Here is a 21,389-nt window from a genome sequence, read left to right as displayed (position 1 = left end):
AAAATTTGAAAATGCTAAACATTCTTCCCAATGTTTCGATATTACTTGTCAAAGATCAGGAAAAACAACTAATTAAATGATGTAAATAATTTTTCTAACTAAATAATAACAGTTTGATTTACAGTAATTGAAAATAATTATTTAGAAAAAATAACAAATAATTAATATACACCTCACAGGCACTTCATTTCAACTCCTGAATAGTTCTTTCACATAACACTGAAAAGCACTCTGCAGACCAATCAACTCTTCTTGGAAAATATCCAAAAAGAATATATGAAATTCAGTCATCCACTATTGTGCTCCAATTTAAAAAATTATAACTCTTGCTATTTTATGCTACTTTAAATTATTAGTTTACGAATGAAAGTTACACAATATTAACTATTCATTTTTTAAAATCAAAACTCAAAAATATTTCAGTTTTTTTTTTAAATTTATAAAAAAAGAAAATATAATCAGAGTAATCCCAAACCAACAGTTAAAATTAAAACAATGGACTGCCTTCTTAAAAGGCATGATCACAAAACTACACAGTAAAAGATATAGTATAATTAGCACATATAAAATTATTGAGCAAAATTTTGGTACTTTCGACAATAAACCTAATGCTGCTAAATACAATGCACAGTTTTGTACTTCACAGGTTTTTGAAATATAGTTTTGAATTTGTACACACCATAAACATTTTCCATACTCACTCTAACAAACTGCTGACATTGTTATAAGGATTTGATTTCAATTACTTCCTCCGACAGGCACATGAAAAGATGTTACAAAGCCGAAAATGATGTTTAATTAAATATAATTTAACATGCTTTAAACAATAAAACTCCAATTGTTAGTTAAAAGGCTATTATGTCCATAAAGAATATTAAAAATTAACACCAAATAATTCATTTCACTTTCAGTATGATAATTATGCTCCAAATGATAGTATATAAAATTTATATAGAAAGTTCAATAAAAAAAGTTGCATGGTAAATTTAATAAGAAACACATTTCCTGTTTTATTTAGAAAGGCATACATTTTAAAGCACATGCTCTGAAATATGCACCACATGTTGAAGATTTTTATTAAAATGTAAGTAAAAGTGACTATAAATGACTTTTAGACTACAATATAAACACACATTTGGTTTTTATGAAGATATTTTCCAAAGATTTACTTTTTTTTTTTTTTCATTTCAAAAATTTTCATACAGACAGGATATTTTCAAATACTGAAAATTCTAAAGAACTGATTCTAATATAAATATTCAAAATCTAGAACATCAGTTTTAGAAATATTCATTCTCCTTAGCAATATTTTTTTTATTTAAAAATCAAATTTAGGCATAATAAAAGATTTCAACAATTTATTGATTATCAGTAAATAATAAATAAAAAAATTACTGATACTTTATTGTTATATTTAAAAACAAAGGCTAACATCTATATTTGCTTTTCTTATTTTAATTTTATGTTATAATAAAATTCATACAAATATATTTGCCCAATACAAAAAAAAAAGAATATACAAAATTGATGAGCCGACTTGCTATTTTACACGTATTTTTATTATTGCATTTACACATCTATTTCAGTTACTTTTGATATATGCCATGAAAAAGAATTAAAAAAGGAATTGTTTTAAAAACAGACCCCTTTTTTTTAAGCATGAGTTGTACAGTTTTAATAGTATTTAATAGAGAATGGAAGCACAAATATAGCACATACAGAGGCTAATGTATCATTTTAATAAGTTATATCAATGAGGTATTCAAGACTGAACATTCTATTACAATTTTTTGTTGAAAACAACGAAAACGATTTTGTAAATTGTGATTCAAAAATACGTACAAGCTCAAAAAATTTGCAATATCGAAAATAATTCAACACTCAGGTAACAGATTTCCACTGCCGTACATAGTTTACTAATTCTATTAGGAAATTTCAGCGAAACGGACGAACATTATAAATAGCAGTGAACATAAATGCAGCGTTGAACATTGTTAAAATGGGAGCAGTAGTTTTCTGTTTAAAATCGCAATCATATAGTCAAATACAATTTTTTATAGGGGTTATGACACGTAAAGGAAGTAATAAAACTACGCTTATTTTATCACGATATTGCAGCCACAAATATGCTGTTATACGAGAGAAGGAATTAAATGTTCTCTCAAATCACTCTTTAACATTTAAGGTGACATTAAGAGTATATATAACAGTAACTACTTGAATTATATACACAGTGTTGTTATTAGGAGTGCATAGTATAAAATAAAAAAAATTACGTCTACGTATATTTCCGATAAAAGAGGTTCTTTTGAAATCCTTTTGTCTCTTTTGTTTGTTTGTTTGTTTAAAAACATGAACAGTTGAGTACTTAATAACTGATATAGAGGAGAGATGGTATTTATTGTATTATTTCAGAGAATTAAAAAGATAATATTAGATTACGCGACAACATATTATTTAAAATCCTTTAAACATTAAGGTCAAACACATACATTGAAAACACAACCTTTCATACGAAAACAATTTCAAAATTATTACTCTTATGGAATTATAATTCCGTATATGCTTTTTATTCCCCAATTAAAAGTTGTAATGCTTCATTAAACGGTTATTACACGAGCATATTGTGCGATAACATGTACACAGAAAAGGAATGAAATTAATTCACTTTGCACCACTTTTTTGTGATTTTCACACATACTGATATGGAGATGCTGACAAACACTGGTAAACATTACATAGATATTAAAATTATTGAAAGTACAGTTTAGATTTTATAGATATTGAGCATCTACGCTAGAATAGATGATTTTACAAAGGAATGTACAATATTGGAAAGGACCACTTTCATATTTTTATAAGGATTTGCATAGTATTGTATTTATCTCATGTCAGGTAATTATTTTATCATGGATACACACATGCACATACAGATCACAAAACTTCCAGTCACAATAAACACTGTACATGTTTATGTATGTTGCACACTAGATTCAGATTCAGCTGATGAAGCGAGAGAATAATTTGCAGAGTCTCTTCTTTGATGGGTAGGAATTGTCTGCAGATTTCCTGACGTATATTGCAGAGGAGACTTTGAACTACCACTATTAATGACTGGAGGAGGAAAATCCGAATGGTCTGTGAAGGATGTCAGTCTCACGTTAGTAGCTCTTCCAAAGGGCTCAACATAAGCGCTGGAAGCCTCGTTTGGTTTTCGTTGAATAGTCATTGCATTGTTCTGTCTGAAAACATGGGAATAAGGCGTTTCATTAGTTGGTGGAACCACACCTCTCTGTAAAGACATACTTTTCCAAGGAGGCTTAGCAAAGGAAATTATTCCCACGTTTTCCATACTAGATGAACGTTTGTTTCCTGCACTACTATTAGAATGTACACCGCTTGAAGATTCACTGGTTCCCTTTTCTGGAGAAGTTGATGATTCGCTGACTGAACCAGATCTTGGAGATATATCACCAGCATCTCCTCCGGAAACACCAGAATCAGTTCTCCTCGAAACGTTAGATGGCTGACGATGAACAGATACTGGTACTCGTAAATGAGAATTCAATGGATTTTCAAAATCTTTAATATTTCCTTCATCCTTATGCTCATCATATTTCGAGAAGTAGGCTGGAACTTCTAAGTTCTCATAATCTCTTCTAATCACATCATCCCCTTCTCTTGGGCGCAGCCTCTACAACGGATGGAAAACTGAGTTAGTCATTCGATTATTCATTAATCAGGAGAATAAATTAAATCTATTATATTAAAATAAAATTATTATTCCTCATATAATAATCTAAGTTATTTCTTTTTTTTATCATCAATGGATTAGGTCCTAAAATTTAGAATTAGATATATTTTAAGGAAAATAATGAAAGTGCAGACTGTTTTTAAATATAAAAGTATTAGCTATTTTGTTATCTTCAAAGTTTTTTTACTTTATAAAAAAGAATAAAAAGGGAAGCAATGAAGAATATAAAAATTACTTAAATGCCATCCCTACCTTGCAAAGAATTCCATCCTCACCATCTCCCTCTTCTCTGACTACTGTCATGTCTCTTAAAGTAGCGTAATCTCCATCATCAGAATCTGACAGTTCTTCGAATTTCACATTCTGCTTTTTGAAACGTCCGGCAACTTTTGGAGACTTTTTAAGAGACCTAGTTCTCTTACAAGTAGCTGTAGACCCAAGAAGACCATCTTGAAATATGACTTTATGTTTCGGTCCTGGAGATTTTCTCTGATTTTTATGCCAAGTTGAAGTTCGCTCATCCTTCGGAGGTGGAGGTTTAGGTTTGAGCCAATAAATATCATCATCTTCGGTTGGAGATATCTTTGGAATAGAAGCAATTGACTTATGAACTACATTAAGGATAGCTTTTCTTGAATCTCTTTCTCTGACTTGATAAGTCTGACCATGATCTATAACGAGAAGTGGAGCATCCTGACCAGCGCCTTTAAATCCGTTGGCTTGGAGGTTGTTGCTTACAGAAGACGAGACAAACATCCATTTATGTTTAATTGTTAAAATGAGCCACAGAACAATCCAAAGGAACAAATGAGTTATTGTACCCGTTACGCCAGCCAAGACAATGCCATCCAAACTTCCACAATACACTAGTGTATAGTCGTACATTAATGGCCCTGCACATACCGCTGTGGATATAAGCAACAGGAAAGCAGTCAAATGTGGTGCAACGCCCCACAAACGTCGAGATTCTTTTTTCCAACGAATAAGCTGACATTGCAATCGACTGTCCACCCATTCTTTATACTTTTGAAGACCGTAAAAATACAAAACGGTTCCAGATACTGCTAAGAGTATGCTGTACAGAAAAAATATCAACACGGTTAGTTTTACACTAAGCAGCAAAGAGCTGAATCTCAGCAAAACATCTCTTGACCCACAAATGTGTACTTTGTACAAAATTGTGAATCCAGCAAACACCAAGAGCTGCTGAGACGCTGTAAACAGCATATAACAACTGAACAAGAATCCGTAGCATTTGTTAGCACTCCAGAAAACAGCAGGATACCGAACAGCAAATACGAGCAGAGCTATAGCATAATTTATAAGCTCAGTGGAAAGTACAGCATGTTCTTCCGACTGAATTTCTGATCTAAGATACGGTCTTGGTGAATCATCAACTTGTTGTCCCCATACTTCAGTTACATTTAAAGTGGAAATGAAACGCAGGGTTACCAAGCGATCTTTGTGAGCTATAAGAAAATCCAGATCTGTTCTCCATATTGCTCCTAGAAAGAAAAAATGAATAATGAAATTCAATTAACATTAACCCGTTGACTTCGAGGTTAACGAACAAAACAAACAAAAATCTTTAAAAAGTGTAATTTAATAAAGAGGAAAAGTAATCATAACAACTATACAGCATTTCGAAAACTTTAAGAAAAGAAAGATAAAATGAGTTTTATTGTTCTTTTTATTACTGATAGAAAAGATAAATTTCCTACAGTTAAATGATTACAAAAGTCATCTTTTGATTATGTGAATTTATATAAAATAGATTTTGTAACAATGAAAAAATTAAATTCATTATTGTTTCAGTCAGATACTCCATTATATTTGATCGACATATTTCTATTTACTAAGTGGTTATTTTTTATTATTTGTTTCTAACATGAACATAAAGTGAAATATCATTAAAGTCTTACTTAGATATAGTTCAAAACGAAACTAACATTCTATGTTATGTTAATGGAGTGCAGTTGCGGAAATGTCCTTTAAATAAATTGTTAGTAAAGCAAAAATAAAAATGCAAGGCCAGAATAATCAAATGTCATGCAAACGAATTTTTCTCCAAAGACATGTCAAGTTGATTCTCAAATAAATCCTTCAGAAGCAACGGATAAGGTGAAAAATAGTGAAATGAATTAAAATATTTTTGAATTTCCATACACAAAATAAATGAAAACATTATTTATTAATAAAAAAAGTTATTACAGATTGATGCTTTTTTTTTTTGTAATACGAGTATTTAATCCTGAAGGGAGCTAATCTTTAATAAAGTTAATCTTAATCTTCTAATCTTTAACAAAGCCATTTTCACTATTGTGAAAGCTCATCTAATGGTTGTTTATTCGTCAATTTCTTTTATTAAAATAATAAAAAAAAATTCATACAGGTTTATATTATGAGAATAAACTGCTGAGAAGGGTTAAAATTCCAAGTACTATTCATAAAACCTTTTGTGTTACATTCCAATTAAAGATTAAAAGATCTGCCTGTTCTCAAAAAATAAATTATAACAATTGATTGTATTTAAAATAAAATAAAATGAAAGCCATCAAATTTTACATATTAAATATCAAATTAAATTAGTTCAATTTCATGTCGTACTTTCAAAGTTTGAAATTGCATTAAAAACGAAACTTAAAAAATACAAATCATATAAGGTATTAGATCTCTCAATTCTTTATGGATTCTAGCGTGTTTATGACAACAAGATTGCACAAACAGCAACACTAAACATGGCATTACATCTATAAATACTTTTTTCAAGCATTCATGTTACAAGTCCATATCACTTTCAAAGCTCCATACAGGCAGTAAATTACTTTTATCACTCATCTTTGAACAAGCAATAAAAGAAATGTTCCTTAGCGGATGTGTGTCTGCAAACGATGAATGACACCCAAATGAAAGGATAAATAAGAAACTATGAATAGGTCAGTGTTCGGAGAACTCCAAGGACATGACACTAAACAATCGAATTCTTCTCTCCTTGAAAAATTCTCCGACTAACACAGAAATCATATCTTATTTATTAACTGTATCTTAAGTACTTTCCTATAACTTGAAGCTTCGACTTTGTACAATTAAATACAATACATTTATTTCCCAGCAGGTGGTATGCCACTTCTGCGAAAAATATAATCCAGACGTTATGTGTGCAATATTTAAGCCTTTAATATTTTGCAAAAATAATCATTTCATCTTCAGTACAGATAGTATAATGATAATCAAATTACTGCTAAATAATTCTTAATTAAATTATTTTTTATCACAAAATAATTAAGCAGTGATTCAGGGATATTTATCAAAAATCGCAAATCTAATTATTAATAATTTGGCTATAGGACGGTATCAACATATTGTAGCACAAAAATCTCCAGCTGAAAAACATATATCACCACTTTCCTTCACAAAGACTACCTCACAGATTTAGAAAAAAAGATAAATATAAAAAGAAAAATCTAAACTAAAATTCTTTCGAAAGTAAATCATGCTCTAGACATTTGGATGGAATTTTTTATATTTAAATGAATTTATTTTTGTGGCCTGTTTCAGCAAAAAACATTATTATCCGGGCCTCTATCAAAGGAGATCTCTGTTAACATACCTGGTACTAGAAAATCGAAATATATTTCCATTTTTTAAATCGAATTTTTCATGGAAAAATGTTAAAGTTGGCATTGGAAAGGATTTTCATGATTCAAAGATATGAAGAGTATTGTGATTAGAAAATGTTCTTTTACCACACAAAAAATTATTTAGAGAAAATTTTAATTCTTTTTAAATCAGGTTTCATTTACAGTAATTAAATAGTGATGTGAGTAAATTATACACATTTTCACAGAAAAATGGTACAGTACATTTTGGAAGTTTCACATTGTTAAGTGTGGAAATATTCTCATCAAAATACTTTTAAAGAATCATTGGGAGAAAACAAGGGACACACCGAAAATCAGTTATGTTTGAGAATCTTCCAATAAGATTATAATAACGAATAAAAAAGTTTGTTAAAATATTAATACATTGTAGTATTTGAGGTCCTATTTCTGTAATTTCAAATAAACAATTTTGGTAAACTTGTTGACAAAAAATAATCATGATTCAAAATTAACCGGGTTTCTAATTATCCGAAGTGGTTATGTAGAATTGTTATAAACATTAAATAAATAACTAAGACTGATACACTAATTTTTTTTTTCTTTGAGATACACAAAAAGTTTTTAATAATGCAAAAAAAAAAGAATAAACATTTTTTATCCCGCAATATATTTTTTTAAATATATTTTTTCAGTTAGAATAAAATGAAAGGACACTTTTAAGAAAACTATTGCAATAATAATAATAAAAGTACATTGAGTAAGATCTTGTTTGATCTAACAGAACTTGTGACAATCCCATTCAATTCATATAACAGAGATTTCTGATTTTTATCGACATTCACAAAAAAAAAGTATAGTAATTTATTTAATTAAAATCTTTTTGTGATCTTTAATCAAAAACAAATATAAAAGAATAGATTATTTTCAGTTATAAATAATTTCTTGAAAGAGTTATTCAATAAATGTTAGCACTTCTTCGGAGAAGAAGATCAACTGTCCACTGCTTTTTAAATGAGATAACATAATGAAGTTTATTTAACATTACAATGAAAACGTACGTGTTAGGCATGAAATATGTATCACATAGTCGGCGCTATTCAAGATCGAGCATATGGCACTTTTAACATTTTTATTCAGTAAAGATTCATCATTTGAACAAATGGTTTGAACTTGAATTTTAAACGTGTTCCACATAGAACATGAACAATAAAGAAGATTTAACGTTGCAATAAAAGCTAATGTCATAATAAAAATGAATGCTTTTTCCAAAGCAATAAGAAAAGAATTACCCTTAATATTTATTGTATTGTGATTGCAATCAAAGCTTTTGTACTTTTAATTAAGCAACTGATTTAAATGTGAAGTCTATCAGAGTAACTTCTCGAAAACAAAACAAATATAAAAAGTAACAGCTCCTCATCATCTTTGTGCCATATATTATAATACCTCGATTACATAAAAAAATTATTTTCGGACTAATCTAAATCAAATTAACATATTTTTACCAGAAAATTATCAAAAAAATTTATTTTTGAGAGGCAAAAAACAATCAGCTTACAATTAATAATATCTCATTAAAAGTCTATAAAAATCATTTTGATTAAAATTAATTGGTCGAAATTACTAATACCAACAATTATATGAAAATATTTTCAAAAAAATAATGTATTTATTTTTAAAAGAGAAGAAGTACCATAATGAAAACCTATAATAGACCACACTTAATTAAAATTTGAAAAGACATCTATATTTTTTCCTTATTCGATCGAAAACATTAAAACGCCAAAACAGCTTATTGTTTTTATTTCAAGTAAGAAAAAAAATCCTGCAAAAATTAATACTACTTTTAGAAAGCATGTTCAAATATTTTATTTTAGTTCTTTTATTTCCCATAATGTTCGCAAGAGCTTTTACCTTGCTTTTTTTTTATTATTATTGTGTAGGGCGCCCTGGTATGCAAGGAATTTGACGCGGGAATAGGATTCTTTTCTATTCCTTTCACAAATTGAATGTCTTCACTTTGAAAGAGGCCTTTCTTTCCTAACCTGGTATTGAGCGGCTTAAAAGTCACGAGAAGTACAGATTTTAATACTCAGGATATTAAGGGAAAGAATTTTCTTTTTTTATGAGTTTTAGTTTTATCTCAGATCAAAGAAAAAAAACTTTTTTCTCTTTTCTTTTATAAGAAAAAAACTTCAGATTGGCCATATTTTCTTACATGAAAAATATTAAAAATAAAGCAGTAAAATTCTTAATTAACTTTCTTTGGCTTAAAAGCTACGCTCTCTTAAGGAAGCATTAAATTTAATTAAATGAGCTTAGTTGATAAACATAGATTAATTACTTAAAATGTAATTTAGGAGCAAACATGTTAAAAATAACGTAAACCTTTATTATTGAATTGTTCTTAAATATGCAATTATGACAGATTATTTTACGTCTTGTTTACTAAAAGAATTTAAGAATAATGTCACGTTTAAGAATACTTATAAAAATTATTTCAAACTAGAAAAGAAAATTTTATTTGAAGCTTAAAGAAAAGTAAGTTCTTAATAGTGGTTTAGTTGTTGTTTTTTTATAGTGACTTAAATAAAACAGATTTCAAATATATTTTAGAATGTTTTCTAAAAGCCCATTACTTAGGTATTATTCATGTTATTAAATGAACTATTTATGAGTATCCCATTATAAATTTATCATTAAATAGAAAAGGCTTTTCTTTTACTAATATCTTGTTTTGAAGTTATCAAAGCATTTAAAATTAAGTAGAAACACAGTTTCAGCATTAAGAATTTTAAATTTTCTTAATTTATAAATTTATGAAATGCTATGTCAACATGTATGTAATTACAATGGATATACATGTACTGATTGCCCAGAATAAGTAAAAACATGTTATTATTATTATTATTTTATTTTGAATAGACTTAAATAGTAAATCTGATATAAAGAGGTATATTAAGTTCCAGTAATTATTCTAATTGTCAAATATCTTATTACATATAATGGTTATCTCTTAAAAATCGTTTAAATATTCATTTAAAAAAAGCAATTATATTCTTGCCTCATTAGGGAGTCTGACAACGTATTATAAAAAGTCGAGATCAAACGTACTTCCATTTTTTATAAACTTTACAAGAAGCAAAAAAAAAAAGTAATGCATTTTATATTATATCTAAAATTCACACGAATATTTTTCGCATATAGCATGGATTAAATTCATAATCAATACTTCAAACTACATTTTATTCTTATATTAAATCCCTTTACATAAATAATCACATGACAAACGTTGGCGCATATGTCATATGACATATAACACAATGCTATCTTAGTTGTACTCTGATTATATGTTTTTAATTATGCACAATGTGCATCGGATTACAAAGTATAATTGATGTGACATATCTGATGTCCATTAATTAACCATGAATTGATTCCATTGAATCCGAAATAATGATCAATAACAAATCATATATAAAGCAATGAGAAAGCTTAAATCAACAAATTAGATGATAGGATTATATCTGACCCAAATCATTCTCTCACAAGAAAATAAATGTTCTTACGAAAAAGAGTGAAATAAAAAAAACATCAAGTTACAAACTACAGTTTATGCATATTAATATCAGCATACAGTAGCTTCTAGTGTGTGATTTTTCTTAGTCAATGAAGTTTTATTTTATTTACTGCATCCATTTAGCAATTTGAGTCTCAATTTGCGTTCAATAATTTGTTTTGAAAATTTAAAATTCGTTTATAATCGTTATTTTGAAGAATTGCATTATCATTAGAAAAAATTACAGATCCAGAGACACAAAATTTTAAAAAGGGTTTCGCATTATCTAAAATAAAGTTTATGCTGAAAAACAGATTTCATGAGAAATGGATGAAACCTCATTTTAAAAAATTATTCTTTCAATGGATAATTTTATATCCATTGAAAGAATTAATTAATAATATATAATGGGTAATTTTATGATGGATAATGAAAAAAATAACATTAGTTAAAATATACTTATTTAAACTCTTTGGTTAAAAAATATTGGAGAACACCAATTTTACTACACAATATCTGTAGGGAGGAAGTATTTATTGGAAATAAAAACCAACTTGAATTTATTCGAAATTAAAATTAAAATTATTCCACATATTTGGAAATAATTACTCAAATCAGTTTTATTTTATGTTATGAAGGCTATGTTGAGCAGCTCTCATTTATGTTGCTAAATTTATAAAGAGTTTTTTTATTCCTCCCTTTTGCATGAAATTAAATTATTAGATTTAATTTTAATTGTTCAATAAAATTGTTTCTATTTTTTATCGTTATAAAAATTTCTGGAAGTAATAAGTAAGAATAACTTTTGTTGATTCTATGCAACTTTCTAATAGACGTAAACCAATTTTATTACTATTATTTTTTAATTAAAATAGTGTTTGGGGGATTTCTTTCTCCCCCCCCCCTGTACAAAACAGCGAGTAGCTTAATATTTCGTGTTTATATTTCCGTGGGAAATACTAAATATCAAAAGCTTAACTGCCTGTACGTTTGCTACCCAGATATTCTCAATTGTTGTTTGTATTGTGTAGGCTTGGATCCTAATCAAACTCCCGAGAACAATTGACTCCAAAGTGCATCTCATCAAGCTGAAGGATGTCATAAAATCTTGACGTCACATATGCTACTTTCTAATTACTTGTAGAGAAAGAACGCTACAGAGCTGTATTGATGCGACTCATCTTCACATCGCATGAGACGGAGGTCAGAAAATTGTCAAGTGGCCTTGACAACACAAGGGATAGCCAATCAGCTATTCCATACCAGCAATTAAGGCTTTCAACCGAACAGAGCGGAAAAACGGATGAGACTGAGAATAGGAAGATCAACTCAATGTTCTCTTTGTCATCAGTTTTATTATTACATTCACTTTCATAATAGAACTAGCACAGTGACTTCAAGTCACAAAACACTGGGTAATTTCATGTTTTCAAAACATCTTTATGTAAATTGAATACATTATTTACGTAAAATATCTCATTCATTTGGGATTTAAAGTTAAGGTTCCAATGAAACAGTAAAAAAATTTAGCTTAAACATGTTCCCCATTTAATTTTATTAATAAAAGTTATAACCATAAGAAAAACATTTACTTAAAAAAAGTTAGGCAATGATTAAATAATATACGATTTCTCTATGATGCGTTTTCTCAAAATTTTTCATTTTTATGGCAGAACTTTCTTAAAGCTGATAAATTCCTCCTTAAATGTTTCAACAATTAGTTTTATAGAAATTTTATTGTTAAAAAAAAGAGACGGAGAGATTTTGCATTTAAAAAAAGTTGTCTGCCTTCAGTAAAATAATATTTATTTCCTAAGATTAAAAACAACACTTAAAAACTAAATTGTAATTAGTTTTCACTCATAATTTTTTATTGGTTTTCAAGCTTATATAGCTTTTAGGAAAGAGTTCATAAGTATTAAAATGCTTTCACAAAGTTCTGCCTGAAAAAAAAAGTTGAAACAATAAGTACATTCTTGTTAAACTAAAGTTTACCGCTGAATCTATTAAAATTAACCTGAATTCTTTTCCATTATTTCTGAATTTAATATTACTATTAACCAATAAAATGCTAGTTACCATTTTAATTATTTTCTTATAGTATGTAATAAAAAAAAATTGCAAAACTAACAGTAAAAAAGTTGATATCATGATACTCAGGATATGCATTATATAAAATCCATTTACAGAATTTAAAACTTCGAAGGATGAGATTTCGTAATGTTCAGAAGTTTCATATTTTTTTCTGGGATGCTAATGACCAGCTTTTGCTTCAGTAGGTATTTTTTTTTTTTTTTTTCGTATTTTAAAGAAATTGATTATGATCGAAAATTTCTTTCCTGTTTCATAAGCAATTTAGATATTTTAAAATCTCGATTAAATAAGAGAAGGGTTTCTTTTCCTATTCAAAAATAAGAATTACAGTTCCATTTTCTTTATCAATGTAAAATAAATATAGTTGAAAATAAAAGTTTAAACAATAAACTAAATTGTTGATGTAAATTCAGAACTGATTTCTTAACTAGGGCAAGTGTGTTCCTTAATTGTCATTATTGTTTATAATTTGTTCCCTTAACAAATAAAACTGAATTCATAACATTGTTGATTTAAGGTCATTTTAATAATTAATTATCAGGATCTTCATAGTTATTAATTATAATCCTTAATAACACTTCCATTATTTTTTTCTAATTCACTTCAAAAAAGACTTTCAAAACTCAATGATGAGAAAAAAATAAGCTTAAAATTAAATTTGTACAATAGCAAAGCTCATATACCATCTGCCTAAGCGACCAAAAATCAAAAGAAAAGAAAATGAGCTCATATGTTCTCTTTGTGTTAAAATGTCATTCCTGTAACAGAAAAAAGTGTGTTCATCAATATACATGCAGCATATAACGTTTACGCAATATACTGATATGCGGTGTTTTTCCAGTAGCAGAGATCGAATTTTAATACAAATAAACATTAACTTTTCCCCTTTTCTTTTGATTTGTCATTTTAAGCTTTATACTGATAATATATCAATAAAAAATTTGAAACTAGAACTTACCTTTTGAAAGGAAACCATGTTTTATTAACTGGGCTTCTACAAGCAGCTTCGGAAGTAAAAGGCACATTGAAGCTGCTAAATGTACCAGAGGGGCAAGAGGACCCCCATGCTTCCATAAAGACTTCATCCAGCGACAATACTTCTTTTTTCGTAAATTTTGATAGACAACCATATCGGGCTCTTCATTTCCTATTTTGTGCCCGTCATTAGCATAATTGCCTACTTTCATGAGACCTAATATCACGAAAAATGGCATCAAAACAACGGCAGCTCCAATGAAGGCAACGTAGGCGTTCAATTCAAAATAAGGTTGTCCTTGAGGAGGCCATGGTAGAGAAACGTAGCGAGTAAACCTTTGAATACTTGTTGCCATAATATAGATCTGCAATCCTAAAGCGAAGACACAATACCATACAGACCACTGGCTGTTAACCGATGGCCTTTGACAACTGGCAGCTCCATCATTCCTACCTTTGACAAGTCTTTGTGATTTGGCTGATTTGGCCATATTCTTTTAATCTTCAAGGAACAAAATAAGTAGTTACCTTTTAAAACTTTGTCGTAAATCTAGAGTCATAAAAGTAAATGATGTTTTATCTTGAGTTGTTACAAAAAGCGCAGTGTTGGTCGGAAAAATCAATTGAATAAAGCATCTTGAAAATTGGTCCCAGAGATGAACATTATTTGATAACTCATTCGCATCCTGGAAAAGAATAAGAATTCAATGTTATTTTACGGAATTTAAATTTCGGTTTCTGTCACTTGAAAAAAAAAACATTTCTTATTTTAGTGCTTTGAACTAATCATATAAAAAAAGGAAATGTAAATATTAAATGATAACCACTCTCAATGACATATTTATTATCAACTTCCGGTATGCTTTAATCGTGGGTATTTTAATAACGAAAATTAAAGCTCATTCAATATAATTATTATAGAATATAAATAATGATTCAAATTTCTTTTGCTGAATACGGAATTAAGTGATGTCGAGTAAATGGCGAATTTGAAAAACCAAAATAAAAATGTACTTTGTATTTGTGGTACCATAAGAAACATTTTAGGTTAGCGACCTCTTGCACTGTTTTGTTGCGTGTTTGAATATGCTCATGCCAAGAATACGTTATTATGGGAAAGATAATTATTCGATTATGGCAATTCTTGACTCAAAGTCTGCCGTGTTGGGTCAAATTGGGATACTCGAGTTTGTTACTGTTTTAAAAATTACCGAAATAGGAAAAAAAATTCCATGAACGCGGCTACATTGTACAGATTTATAACAAAATAGATTCTAGAAAATTTTTCGTGGTAAATTATTTCAAAAAAAGAAGTATTGTGAAAAAAAAAGAAAATAATATCTTGAAGGTGTATTCAAGACAATTTATTCTTTAAAATTTTGAATTTCCTTTACAAAAAGATTCAAGTTTTGAATCCTTTAAATCTTACAAAAGAAAAATGAATTTCTTTTAAAATTATTAGAACTTTTTATAAGTATTGCTGTCTTTAACCATATTGTATGTTAATCAATACACTACTATTTAGCTTGACTTATTTCATTTCGCTATTAGGTAATCCATGTCATCTCATTCTTTCTCAATGTCTTTTTGTTCACAACAATGCTAAATACAATTTCCCTTCAAAAAATAAAAAGATTAAAACAACGAAAAGTCTCTTTCGTTCAAACCCCACAATACATCCCTTCCGCAATACCAAATGGATTTCATTTTAAGATAATTCAAAATTTTTATCTTACAATAATTGTATTTTTAAACGATAATTTACTTTCTATCAAGTGTTTATTATTATTAAAACGTTTTTATTATCTCGCTTTCTTCTCTATCTGTATTCGGTGCAAATTTTGAAATCGATTTTAAATTAACTTTCCGATGAATTAGACTTGAAATTTTAAACATAACTCAAAACTAGATGACAATGCATTATTAACTCGCTTTCTTATCTGTCTGTTTGGTTGTCTTTTCTGTATATTTTTATTCGATATATGATGCTAGTATATCATATTCGGTATTATTATTATTATTAACACTTTTTAATTAAGTCACTTTTTTTTCTGTATGTATTCTGTGCAAATTTTGCAATCGATTTTAAAGTAATTTCCCAATGAGTTAAGGAATTGAAACTTTAAACATAACTCAAAATTGAATGATAACACATTGTTGCCTTTTTCTCTATCTGCTTAGTTGTCTTTTCGGTATAAATTTTACAAATGATCAAGCATTTTCATTACCGGCAGGTGATACCATGCCAGTTGGAAAGGTGATACCATACACACGAAAGACTAAAAGGCAAAAAATAATTATTTAACTGAAAAGTTACGTTTTTAAAAGTATTAAAAAGTATTTAAATAATTTTCTTTCTTTATTCCTTAGTTGATCAATTAATTTAAATAAATTTTTATTCCATATAAATGACGTTTATTAGAAGTAAATTTAAGAAAAATGATTTCAAGACTATAATATTTCTATAATATTAACAAAAATGAAAGATAAATTAAAGGCTTCAAAATAGAAAACAATTAAAATAAAATAAAAAGTTATTCATTTTAGCGTACGAATAAAAATGTGTTTTTAAAAATTATTTTTATGAAACTTCACAGGCAACATTCCATTTTGAAAATGTATGTGGATTATTGGGAACTTCCTCATAAGTTAAATTTATAGTTTGAATTCGAATATACCTTCGAATCGATTTTGCCAGTACTATATTCCCATGTATTGTTAAACTTCGGGAAATCTCGTATTTGAACAAGAGACATTGTTAAACAAATGCAATATCTTTGAAATAGACCACCAAGCATTCCCTCCCCAAAAATAAATCTAGATTTAATTGTATCCGTTAGTTACAGATTACGAACCTTTACAACAAGATTTTTTTTCATTCGAAACTACATTCTTATCCAATTTAGCCAGTTTTATTAGATAAATCTGTTTATCATTTTAAAATTTAATAAAATATAAATAACCAAGCTCTGCAATTAAGATATTATGACAATTAAATCAGTTTCTTTTCCCCTCTTTTGCTTTATTGCATTGGTAAAGTATTAGTATGCACATGAAGCAATACCATATATAAACATTGTTTAAAGATGCTGCACAATTGTCCGGTGTCCATTATTAAACTTAATTGCATGATTTTCAAGATTTCAAAATACAGAATTATTTTAAATTAACACAATTTATTTTATTTATTATTTTAATTTATTATTTAAAAAATAACAGAAAATTGTTCTTAACGACACGCAGACTTGCACAAATATGAACTCAACCATGTATAAAGTTATTTTATTCTATACATACTAGTATTGTGATTATCTAAACCTATAATTTGTTTTTGCATTGCATATTCATAAGGCATTCTATTGGAGTTTTCCTATTTTTTTTTCCCAGTTATAAATGCGTGCTTCGTGCCAGAGCGTAAAACCTTTTTCTGGCAATTCATAATTCAGTCCTTTCGTTTATAAATATCCCGAAATTTCTCACGCACAGCAAAAATATATTTTAATACCAATCTTTTTCACCTACAATAAACCTAATCAACAGCTCATTAATAAATCCACGAATAATTTATTCATGATAAGAACGTTAAAATATTTAAAATCATCTTCTTGGAACATTCCTTTTTATTTATTTTTATCATTTATTCACTATGGAATGGAAACTATTTTCAATTGTGTTATTTTTTACCCGGAACGCTCTCATTGAACGATGTGAAAAGAGTAAACATGTAAGGTTCCCATGGTAACCAAAATAATGATGTTTTCTTTTCAAAGGAGTAGAAGTTTCTTCGATTTGGTGCCACGCGATTTCAAAGTTTTCTTTCAAAACTAGGAGCTAAAAGTTTTTCTTTGTAACCTTAATAAGATATTTTTTTAACAATTCCATAAATATTTGAAAGTGCAACTAGAAACCAGTTTTGAATATTCTTCATAAATCTAGAAATCTTTTGAGAAATATTAAGAAGGCTGCAAAGAAATAAAATTTCATTTTTTAATGTTATTCATATATAAAAATTAATAGATGCTTTAAATTTTTAAATCTTTTGTTTGCGCATATAAGTTAATCACTGAATAAATCTATTTCTTTAATTAATTAGATATTTAAATATAGTTAATAATGGTAATTTGAAGAATTTTTCGTATTTTGATCTAAAGATAAGTCATATAGTTTTAAGACGGCATAAAATCTTGAAAAAATATGTTCAATATAAAAGAAATATTAAAAGTTAAGTAATTTTTAAAACTGAAAATTATGATTATTGTAAAAACTGGCATTTTAATATATTCTCCACTAATCATTAAGCCAATTTTTTAAAAAACAGCTATAAGTTTATATATATATATATATTTTTTTTCTCGAAAAATCAGCCAAAAGTGTTTAATTCACCAACCAAAAATAGGTTTTGGCAAATAAAAACTAGAAGGATAGATCACAAATTTATAAATAAAAAAAATTATAAAGCTGATATGAAAAGGATGAAAAAACCAGATGTCTTGATTTTTAATGTAAAATTTACTCATATGCAATCCTAAGACGAATTCTTGCATCAGAATATAATATTTTTATGTAATCCAATTTTGCTTTTTGATTTCAATAAACTAAGGTTTTGGTTCGAATTATCATGAAAAACTACTATTAAGCATTTTATTAATAAAAATATGAAATAATATCTTATTAAAATAAATCGACAGAACGCTTAGAAAAGGTATACTAAACAATACAGGAAAAACTAAATACAAATATCTATACTAAATTCGAAGTATTTATTTTGACAGGAGCTTTTTTTTTTTTTCTCATTTATTTGAAGTGATAATCTTGGGGTTACATTTTTTTTGTTTGCAAATTATATTTATTGATTTATTTTTCTGTTATTATGTCTTTTTTATTCAGGTATAAAGAAATCATATAAAGATTTAGAGATCGTACAATAAAGAAAAAGTCAGCACTAAAATAACAAAAGAGTAATTGATTTTAATCAGCTAAATCATCATAAAAATTAACAATAATAAAATTGTTCAAGCAAAATTTTACCCTTTTCACTTAAATGTTTTAAATAAACAGCTATCTCGGACAACTGCATCGCATTTTCAATAACTGACTATAGTTTCGTTCAGTTCTTAAGATTCATAAACAGATTATTATATATGCATTTAAAAGGAGCTTTTAAAAAAATTCGAAGCCTTATTTTTATATCAGAAAAATTTATGTAATATTTTTTCATCCAAAATATGATCACAAAACGTATAATAAACGTACATCTAAATGCAACTTGTTCTGAAAAAAAATTGCTCCGCATAAAGACCACTATAACACTCAATTATTTAATAGTGCGTGCAGAGGTTATTACAATAGTGATGTGATTGCTGATACAACTGCTCCCATGAGACATATAAAAATCAAGCACTCTAGATTGTTTGCATGCCAAAACTGCGCATGATAGACGTACGGATTTTTTTTATTTGATGAAGCTACATAAAAATAAGAAAATATGTTGTTTGAGCATATCAAGATTACATTGTGATACACAAAATTTATTTTCAATCGTCAAGTAATAATTATAAAGTAATCTTCGGGTTAGATTTAAATGTCTCTTCAGTCAAAAAAAAAGTATTAACAAGATTAAAGATACCAATATAAAACGTCTGCAAAATGTGCTGTCATTTATATATAACTATGACATCAAAGAACATATTAAAAACACGTGAGTCTAATTCGACGAAAACTTTGATGTAAACCAAAAAAAGGAAAGTCGCATCTAGTTTGTTTTTTTTTTCACCCACGGACAGTTTTGATTTAATGTTTGCTCGTCATATCTTATTTCAGCTCTTGACAGAGCTGAAGGAGAAGTATAAGCTAAACTAAAAATAATATACTCGCTTCTTTTTTTTTCTGAATGATTTGACTATATCCGCCATATTTTTAGTAACAACATGAGGAAAAATAATAAAACGATACTTAATTTACTATTTATTAGAAATAAGACTTAGTTGGTTTGCAAAATGCGTCAAAATAAAAGAAACTGCTTTAAAATTATTTCTTCGATTGCACACACAGCTGTTAATACAGAAACTGATATATAATTAAATTGACATGCTATGTTTGGCAATAATAAACACAAAACTTAATACACAAATTTAAATAAAATCAAACTGGTTTGGGAAATCTACATTCGAAGAGTAAAATGAAAATGTAAAAAATGTTCACTTTTTCAAATTGAACCAAAAACATATTAAACATCAGATAAATTAAATTAGCATTTAATAAAAATTTTCGTGCCAGAAATGTTTTTAAAAAACTAAGTATGAACTTACGTCAATAACCGCATTCAAGGCTATTCATTCACATCAATTAAATAAACTGATCGATTCCGTTTAACTTCAGTTCAGGCCATGTCATTGCAATTCCTTACTGAATTCTCGCCAATAAAATCGATTAATATCTAAAAATATCCCTAAGATTCCCCAACATCACACCTCTTCTATGAAAACCGATTACTTTGCTTCCAAACAGAGCGAAGTACGCTCTTTTCTCTCGAGAATGAGCCCGCCATCCTGTATTGATTTTGTGGTTGGCCCAATCTTCGATGCAGAGAACACATTTCCCTTTGAGAATTGAGTTTCTAAACATTACACCAATTTCAACGACGAAAGATGCCGACATTCAAACTTAACGACTCATTCATTCATTACTTTTAATTCATCCATTGTTTTTCAATCAATTGTTTTTCAGTGCTCTTGACCACAACAAAACGGTGCAGTGAACGGCCATGGCCTCTACATAGGAATTTCAATCACAATACGGAGCTAGTGGCATAATGAAATTTAAAGAAAACCTACCTCAGAGTATGAAGATTATTCTACATCAGATGCTCCTTAGCGATGAAGATCCGAATTATAGCCGTGCCCTTCTGATAACCAGAACTAGATCCTTCATCTGAAGCTTCCGTGAGAGCTGCAGCATTTTCTTTGAGATGACATCTTTTTTCCCCTACCGCACGCTCTTCTACAGGGTTATATTGTAGAAAGGCGAAGGTTTGCTTCATCGCCAAGAGCTACTTCGCCAAATCTGTGAGCACAGCACGCGCCCTGTCGAAAAGAATGAAACCAAATGGGAGGAATACAGGATATTCTGGAGAACCTGGCCTAGGTTATATGAGGGATCTTAAGGAAATTGGAGAGAGGAGGGGTAGCATGAAAAGAAAGAAAAAATTGGATAACACAGGAAGGGGAAATGAAAGAAGGGGGTCGCGTAAGGTTGAAGTTTATTCGATATTGGGCATCGACGAAAATCGTTAAGGCGTATTTTGGCACGGAAAAAGAAAAGTAATTTCTTGTGTTGAAATAAATTTAGAAGCAAAAAATAGAAAGGTTGCACCATAATATCGGTTTCTCATTTGAAGACTTTTTAA

The 21,389-nt window shown here is 28.3% G+C and overlaps 1 protein-coding gene across 1 annotated transcript; it reads right to left on the bottom strand.

Moving 5' to 3' along the window:
- Nucleotides 1-1,334: 1,334 nt before the first annotated feature.
- LOC129960412 (uncharacterized) lies at nt 1,335-20,961 on the bottom strand. The gene is made up of 4 exons (XM_056073834.1): nt 20,818-20,961; nt 13,968-14,670; nt 4,007-5,259; nt 1,335-3,694 (listed from the first exon to the last, which is right to left on the bottom strand). Exons 2-4 carry the CDS (start codon nt 14,473-14,475, stop codon nt 2,972-2,974), a joined length of 2,484 nt encoding a protein of 827 aa, XP_055929809.1. The 5' UTR covers nt 14,476-14,670; nt 20,818-20,961; the 3' UTR covers nt 1,335-2,971.
- Nucleotides 20,962-21,389: the final 428 nt, after the last annotated feature.

The sequence above is a fragment of the Argiope bruennichi genome, chromosome X2, assembly GCF_947563725.1.
Source record: "Argiope bruennichi chromosome X2, qqArgBrue1.1, whole genome shotgun sequence".
In the NCBI taxonomy this organism is placed as follows: domain Eukaryota; kingdom Metazoa; phylum Arthropoda; class Arachnida; order Araneae; family Araneidae; genus Argiope; species Argiope bruennichi.
The sequence above is the reverse complement of the archived record's forward strand: the minus strand, read 5'-3'. Positions and strand labels throughout refer to the sequence as shown.

Coding starts and splice junctions, on each gene's coding strand:
- LOC129960412 (XM_056073834.1), bottom strand. CDS start 14,475: ATGGCCAAATCAGCCAAATCACAAAGACTTGTCAAAGGTAGGAATGAT. Junction 5,260..13,967: donor ACATGGTTTCCTTTCAAAAG/GTAAGTTCTAGT, acceptor TTTTCTTTCTAG/GAGCAATATGGAGAACAGAT. Junction 3,695..4,006: donor AGGATGGAATTCTTTGCAAG/GTAGGGATGGCA, acceptor CATCCGTTGTAG/AGGCTGCGCCCAAGAGAAGG.